At 37.6% G+C, this 8,875-nt stretch overlaps 1 protein-coding gene across 1 annotated transcript; it reads right to left on the bottom strand.

The window, feature by feature from the left end:
- LOC107607238 (transcription factor SPT20 homolog) lies at positions 4,536–5,405 on the bottom strand. Its single transcript, XM_016309211.1, has one exon. It carries the CDS (start codon positions 5,403–5,405, stop codon positions 4,536–4,538), a length of 870 nt encoding a protein of 289 aa, XP_016164697.1.

The following is an 8,875-nucleotide window of genomic DNA, read 5'->3' on the forward strand; positions in this document are numbered from 1 at the left end:
GCAAGGAAGAGACATTGAGGAGCTCAAACACTCCATAAGATCTTCAAGAGGAAGAACAAGCCAGCATCACTAAGGTGGACCCGTTCTTTAATTTCCTTGTTCTTATTTTTCTATTTTTCAAAAATTATGCTTTATGTTTTATTTATGTTTGTGTCTTATTACATGATCACAAGTGTCTAAGTGTCTATGCCTTAAAGTTATGAATGTCCTATGAATCCTTCACCTTTCTTAAATGAAAAAATGTTTTAATTACAAAAGAACAAGAAGTACATGATTTCGAATTCATCCTTGAAATTAGTCTAATTATTTTGATGTGGTGGCAACACTTTTGTTTTCTGAATGAATGCTTGAATAGTGCATATTTTTGATATTGTTGTTTATGAATGTTAAAATTTTTGGCTCTTGAGCGAATAATGAAAAAGGAGAAATGTTATTGATGATCTGAAAAATCATAAAATTGATTCTTGAAGCAAGAAAAAGCAGTGAAAAAGAAGAAGCTTGCGAAAAAAAATGGCGAAAAGAAAAAGAAAGAAAAACAAAAAGCAAGCAGAAAAAGCCAAAAGCTCTTTAAACCAAAAGGCAAGAGAAAAAAGCCAATAACCCTTTAAACCAAAAGACAAGGGTAAAAAGGATCCAAGGCTTTGAGCATTAATGGATAGGAGGGCCCAAAGGAATAAAATCCTAGCCTAAGCGGCTAAACCAAGCTGTCCCTAACCATGTGCTTGTGGCGTGAAGGTGTCAAGTGAAAAGCTTGAGACTGAGTGGTTAAAGTCGTGGTCCAAAGCAAAAAGAGTGTGCTTAAGAGCTCTGAACACCTCTAATTTGGGACTCTAGCAAATCAGAGTCACAATCTGAAAGTCAGTTGCTTGGGGACAAGCAACAATTTAAGTTTGGTGTTGTGATGAGCGGATAATTTATACGCTTTTTGGCATTGTTTTTAGGTAGTTTTTAGTATGTTTTAGTTACTTTTTATTATATTTTTATTAGTTTTTAAATAAAAATTATATTTCTGGACTTTACAATGAGTTTTTGTATTTTTCTGTGATTTCAGGTATTTTCTGGCTGAAATTGAGGGACCTGAGCAAAAATCTGATTCAGAGGCTGAAAAAGGACTGCAGATGCTGTTGGATTCTGACCTCTCTACACTCGAAGTAGATTTTCTGGAGCTACAGATACCCAATTGGAGCGTTCTTAATTGCGTTGGAACGTAGACATCCTGGGCTTTCCAGCAATATATAATAGTCCATACTTTGCTCGAGATTTGATGGCCCAAACCGGCGTTTTAATTCAGCATAAAAATTCTGGCGTCAAAACGCCAGAACTGGCATAAAAGCTGGAGTTAAACGCCCAAACTGGCACAAAAGCTGGCCTTTAACTCCAAGAGAAGCCTATGCACGTGGAAGCTTTAGTGCTCATCCCAAGCACACACCAAGTGGGCCCTGGAAGTGGATTTCTGCATCATTTACTCATTTCTGTAAATCCTAGGCTACTAGTTCTCTATAAATAGGACCTTTTGCTATTGTATTTTCATCTTTCAATCAATCTTTTAATCATGTTTTGATGATTGAACCCTCTTTGGGAGGGTGGCCATTCGGCCATGCCAAGACCTTCTTTCACTTATGTATTTTCCACGGTGGAGTTTCTACACCCTATAGATTAAGGTGTGGAGCTCTGCTGTTCTTCATGAATTAATGCAAAGTACTATTATTTTTCTATTCAACTCAAGCCTATTTCTTCTCTAAGATATTCATTCGCACACAAGAATATGATGAATGTGATGATTATGTGACACTCATCACCATTCTCACCTATGAACGCATGCCTGACAACCACTTCCGTTCTACATGCAAACAAGCTTGAATGTGTATCTCTTGGGTTTCTAATTTAAGATTAAAACTTTCATGGTATAGGCTAGAATTATTGGTGGCCATTCTTGAGATCTGGAAAGTCTAAACCTTGTCTGTGGTATTCTGAGTAGGATCTGGGAAGGGATGACTGTGACGAGCTTCAAACTCACAAGTATTGGGCGTAGTGACAGACGCAAAAGGATCAATGGATCCTATTCCAACATGATCGAGAACCAACAGCTGATTAGCCATGCGGTGACAGCGCATTTGGACCATTTTGACTAAGAAGACGGGAGGTAGCCATTGACAACGGTGATACCCAACATACAGCTTGCCATGGAAAGGAGTATGAATGATTGGGTGAAGACAATAGGAAAGCAGAAGTTCAGGAGGAACAAAGCATCTTCATACGCTTATCTGAAATTCTCACCAATGAATTACATAAGTATCTCTATCTTATTTTATATTTTATTCATATTCTAATTATCAATTCTCCATAACCATTTGAATCTTCCTGACTGAGATTTACAAGATGACCATAGCTTGCTTCAAGCTGACAATCTCCGTGGGATCGACCCTTACTCACGTAAGGTTTATTACTTGGACGACCCAGTGCACTTGCTGGTTAGTTGTGCGGAGTTGTGACAAAGAGTTGAGATTACATTCGCGCGTACCAAGTTGTTGGTGCCATTTTAGAGATCATAATTTCATGCACCAGTACGCGTGACCCACGCGTACGCGTGGTTGGTCAATTTTGCCATTCCACGCGTGCGCGTGACTCACGCTTGCGCGTGGATATAGAAATTTTACTCTTTCACGCCTACGCATCATAGACGCGTATGCGTCGCTCAAAAATCATTCAGCTCCAAAATTGAACATTTTATCACAGCGTTGGGGGTAACATTGGATGTCCAACGTTACCTCAAACGTGAACACTAGCACATAATGCAGAGAATTGTTCTGTTCCCTTCCAACGTTTGAGGCAACGTTGGTGGTCCAACTTAGACACCAACGTTGCTTCTTCATTTTTTTCCAGGCTCCTTCTTTAACCTTCCTCCATGCTTTCTTTCACCTATCATCAACCAATACTTGCATCAAAGCCTTGCAAAAATCATGAGAATTCTCATCATTCTTAGCATACAAGTAATTATAGCTTAATTCTCATGAAATTGCATCAAATTAATCATGGTTGAATGAATCTAAACATACATGAGTTTCTAACCCAATTGCTTACTTATAGCTCAAGAAAGTGCATAAAACCTATTAAAAACAAAGAAAAAGGATTGTGAAACTAGCTTAAGATGCCCTGGCATCACAACACCAAACTTAAATCTTGCTTGTCCCTAAGCAAGTAATGAATTATTTGAGAAGATAGAATAAAACAGAAGGTGATGTTCATATCAGCAAGTCATTATTATTAGCTCATGGGGTTTTATGCAGACAATGCAGTAGCTCACTTTTTATTGATCTTTAGGTATAGACTGTCTCCTTAAAGCATCCATTAACACACTGCTATGACCTCTTATTATTCACTCATCCTTGGTAATTGCTTTATTTTATTTTCTTTTTCTGTAAACTTTAGCTCAGTGTCATGTGTTGTAGCGGTTTCTTAACTTATTTGTACTCAACACATATTCACTACAGACACTTGGCTCACAATTTCTCTTAAGACATTGGTGCCCAATACCTCTTTGGGTTACTAAATGTCTTGTAACTAAGTTGCTCTTGATAATGTATTTTCGGTTGATAATCCCGGGTTAGTTAACCCAAGTTACCAAGTGTTAAAGTACTCCATAGAACCTAATCATCCAAGCAGATCCTAGTACAAAGACACCACAGGCATATGTCCTAAGGTCCAAGCTATTGGTGTGTAGCCTTATTCCTTGCTTTCTTCTGTTTTTGTTGCCACTTTTGGCTTTTCTTTTCTTTCTTTTTACATGTTTTTCTTTCCTCCAAGGACTTTTATTTACTAAGATTCATAGACAACAAGCTAATTTACACTAAAGGGAAACAATCTATCCTTTTATTCATTATAAGTGAGCTACTACACAATCAAACATATATACCACCACTTACTGTTATTTCACTTCTTGCTAAAAAGGAACTCTTCCACTTCTTGTTCAAACATTTCTTTTATTTAATTTGAAAAGACTCAGGGGACAAGACAAGCATTTAAACTAGTGAAAGTGAAAACACACACACCTAGGCTAGCATACTTATTGCAAAGTTAAACATACGGAGTGCAAAACAACTTAAACTAAAAGTTACTATCAACTAAAACAGACATGTTCTTTCTTTATGGAATAGAATAGCCAAGGAGCAAATCCACCTTTCCTTTTTTTTATCTTGTTTGTCTTTCTTCTTCTTCTCACTTGCTTGCTTACTAGTTTCTCCCTTGCCTTTGCCCTTTAGCTTTTTCTAGAATCTAATTTTCTTCATTGTCTCTTCCCCTCTGTCCTCAAGGTGTATTGCTTTGTCTATTTCTATGTCACTCATTTCCTTGAAGTATTGATCATAAATTGGAAATGCTGGGTCTATACTATGTAGATGTTTCGCAATGTAGTTGAGCTTGATTTGGCCATTTATGTTATAATCAGCTTGAACTCCATATCTTGCATCCTGAAGGGTCGTGAACTCCTTGAAAGCTCTCATGTTATCAACTTGAAGTTGGGCCAGCTAGTTGAAAGATCATTGAAATTGTGAAGCTTGTTCCCTTTGCATAACTAAAGATCTTGACTCATAATCTCTCAGTTGACTCATCATTCTCAACTGAAGCTCCTCTTGTCTTTGTTGAGCTCTCATGTACTGTGAATGGAATTCTTCTTGCTTCTCTTGAACTCTCATGTACTGTTCGGATAGCTTTTCAATTGCTTCTTGCATCAGCCCCATGTCCATGTTGTTTTGTGGTTGGAATTGTTGCTCCTCTTCTTGTTCTTCTTGTTGTTCTTCTTCCTCCTGTGGTTCTTCTCTCCTTCTCCTCATGTGTGGTCTTTGACTTTGTTGTGCCTCCGTGACATTCATCATCCTTTCGAGGTTCATAGGCATGCCTGGATGCAGCCAGGTTGGGTTTGTATCCTCCAGTAGCACTCTGGCCTTCATGCATAATCGCATGATAGTGCTGGGGTAATATAGCCAGGATTCAGCAGAATTTTTCTCTAAGATCTTTTGAATATCATTTGCAATGATCTCATGAACCTTTACATCTCCTCCCACTATTATACAGTGTAGCATGACAGCCCTTTGCTTGTTAACTTTTGAGGTGTTTACTGTGCCCAGAATTGATTTCTTTATATGTTCATACCAACACTTTGCTTCAGGAGTGAGATCTCCCCTTTTTAGGTACTTGTGCCCTCCTTCATTGTCTCTCTCCCAGTCAGTATTAATCACACAGATATCACTAGAGATTTCATCATAATCTGGGTTCTCGTTTATTCTTTGTTGGTACCCTGGCTCATCAAAATATGCTGGCCTTAGTCCTAAGACCTTCATAATGGTCTTCGGGCTAAAGTCTACTTCCACATCCCGTACAAAACTCTTGTATGTTGGTGCTTCGGTCATATCCAGCCTTGTAGCGTTAGCATAGAACTCCCTTATGATGTTTGCATTAATCCTGGTGATTAGTGAGGTAAGCTCTTCCCACTTCCTCTTTCTGATCTTGGCTTTTATTTCTAGGCATCCCTCCTCAGGCAAAAAGAAAGGGATTTCTGGATATATCTTTTTGTCATTCATTCACCCAAGTTGCATTTGGTGGAACCATGATCTGAACTTCCATTGATCATAGTCGTTTTCAGCTCCCTCAGTAATAGGTTCCTTTCCTCTCCTTCTTTTGGAACTTGAAGAAGATGCCATGCTTTCCTTGCTGGTTAGCCGAGTAGGGGTTGAAGGTTTATGAAGAGGGAAGGTTGGTGTGATGCACTCTCGGGAGAAAAGTGTTTGAAGTTAAGGTAGTGTTATAGAAGCAAGTGAACAAGGGTGCTTTGTTGCACAAAGAACATGGTTATTGGGCTTTAGTTTTAGACATACAAGAGTTGAATTTCTGGAGTACAAGAAGTGTGAACTTTAGTTTACATGCACGGTTCCAGTGAGGCCATTTATAGTAAGCTTTAATAAAGAATGGATGGCTAGGATTCTTTGGGACAAGTTATTAATGAATGGTTTGCATGTAAAGGTGAATGAGGATAAAAGTTGCCTCTTCATTAGGCATGTGGGGTCGGTCTTCTAAGGGCTTCTCCCAAGGAGGTGCAGTTTTTTATCCTTACGAAGCAACCTTCCAAGCCATGTGATCTACTTTTGTATTCATGCTAACTTTACTCTTCCTTGTCTTGTCCCTTTCATCAAGCCATTTTTCTGCATACCTATCCATCATATCAAAACAAAGAAAAGAATTAAAATAGGTGGTGGTGAATACATGGCAAGCAATGCTTCAATTTAAACTAAAATTTTGACTAGTGTTCTTCATGATTGTTCATCCATCCGTGACTCCTTTTTTGCTTTATATATTCTTGGAGGACACCAAACTTAGTGTTTGGCTATATGGTTCAAAGTGTTACTCCCTCCAAGTATTAACATTGAGATCTCACGGGATTATTGTCACTTTTGGTTGAACCATCATGAGAAGCACTTTATTTTTCTATTTCTAAACATGAAAAATTATAACATGGTTGTACTTTCATGACTTTCAAAACTCAAAAGAACTTTGACTCTCATGACTTGTTCTTGCAATATATAGAACACCAAACTTAAATGTTTGGCTATATACTCCAGGAAACACATGTCCAAATGGAACTATGATCATTATTTTTGACAGGTATCTTAGTGTGCCTGTAGGCACACCAAACTTAAAGTTGGATCATATGCTTCACAATGTCATAGATAATTGTCAAAATTTTCTATTCGAGCTTGAATTCATGTTAGAGCAACAATTATTATTCATACTGAAGTATTAAAAACAAAGAAACTAAATTATGGGCTGCCTCCCATGGAGCGCTTCTTTAACATCATTAGCTTGACGGTTGGTCTTTGTCAGGGTGGATTGTATTGCCTTAGGTCTTCTCCCCTTACAGTAAAGCGGTCTCCACTTGATTCCTTGATGATCTCTACATGCTCTAGGGAGAGGACTGGCGTTAGGATTTTTGCCAGTAAAGAATGTCATAAAAATAGTCGCGTTGTAGATATAGTCTCTAAACCGACAAAAATCCCTTCGTACAAATGTTTTGGTTGTCACAAGTAACAAACCCCTTTTAAATTGATAACCGGGTATTTAAACCTCGGGTCGTCTTCTCAAGGAATTGCAGGGAGGTGTTCTTATTATTGGTTATGAGTCTTGCAAATTGGGGGTTCTATTAATGTATAAGATAAGAAGCAATAATAGTAAATGGCAGAGGAAATAAAATAATAACAATAAAAATAAACTCTTGGCAAGGTATTAGAACTGGAGGTCCTATCCTTATCAGTTGTGATGAAATTTGGATTTTAATCTCACTTTGTTAACCTCTAACTATGAAGGTAGATCAAGTGGATTAATTAGCTTAATCCTCAGGTCCTAGTCAATTCCAATGGAAAGACTAGAGTTATTGGAGCAACTTCCAATTTCAACCACTCCTTTATTGACAGCTCAAGCGTTACCAATTACTTAACCAAAGCCAAAAGGAAGAAAATGGTAAATTTACTGAATAAAAAAATGTCTTCAGATGGGAAGCAGTAATCATGTAAATAAAAGAAAGCAATCATGAATGGAAATACCTCAAATAATATTAATTAAGAAAATTATATGTAACATGAAAGAGTTCATAAATTAAATAAAAATAAAGAACCTGGGATTGAGAGTCACTCTAAAACTAAGAGAAATCCTAAATCCTAATCCTAAGAGAGAGGAGAGAACCTCTCTCTCTAAAAACTACATCTACTCCTAAAATTGTGAATATGAGAGCCTCCTTATGCATGGATGCATTCCTCCACTTTATAGCCTCTAATCTGTGTTTTCTGGGTTGCAAACTAGGTCAAAAATAGCCCAGAATTCGCTGGTTGCGAATTCATTTGCGCTGATTTCCGTCACTTGCGACGCGGCCGCATGGATCATGCGGTCACGTCGCCTAGCGTCAGGGGAACTATAGCCAATTATATATCAAATCGAAGCCCCGGACGTTAGCTTTCCAACGCAACTAGAACCACGTCGTTTTGACCTCTATAGCTAAAGTTATATCCGTTTGAGTGCAGAGAGGTCAGGTTAGACAGCTTAGCAACTTCTTCAACTTCTTGTATTCCTTCCACTTTTGCATGCTTCCTTTCTATCCTCTGAGTCATTCCTGTCCTATAATATCTGAAAATACTTAACACACATATCAAGGCATCTAATGGTAATAAGAGAGGATTAATATTAGCAAATATAAGTCCAAAGAAACATGTTTTCAATCAAAACACATAATTAGGAAGGAAATATAAAACCATGCAAATAGTATGAATAAGTGGGTAAAGAGTTAATAAAAACCACTCAATTGAGCACAAGATAAACCATAAAATAGTGGTTTATCAACCTCCCCACACTTAAACATTAGCATGTCCTCATGCTAAGCTCAAGAGAAGCTATAAAGATGAAGAGGAATGGTAGAATGTATGAAATGCAACCTATGAATGCAACTACATGCTAAGATGTTTCTACCTACTTGGTTAAAAGTAAACAAATCTTTTAAGAACAAATATGAACTGGATTTCACTAATTCAAATCATGAAAATGAAGTTCAAATAGACTTGTAGAAGAAAATAGCTCATGAAAGCAGGGAACAAGAAATTGAGCATCGAACCCTTACTAGTAGTGTATACACTCTAATCACTCAGGTGTTTAAGGTTCGATCTCTCAATTCTTATCCTGAAAGAAAAAGGGAAGAAGAGTAACCCAGAAATAGAGATAAGAAAATAAAAGAAGTATGGGTTAATGCCAAATGATAAGGGTCTCAATTACATGGTAGCTACAATATGCAAGTGAGAAAACAATAGAAGTACATGGCAGATCAAGAGTGCAAAAATTTGCG

The sequence above is a fragment of the Arachis ipaensis genome, chromosome B07 (assembly GCF_000816755.2).
Source record: "Arachis ipaensis cultivar K30076 chromosome B07, Araip1.1, whole genome shotgun sequence".
Classification (NCBI taxonomy): Eukaryota; Viridiplantae; Streptophyta; class Magnoliopsida; order Fabales; family Fabaceae; genus Arachis; species Arachis ipaensis.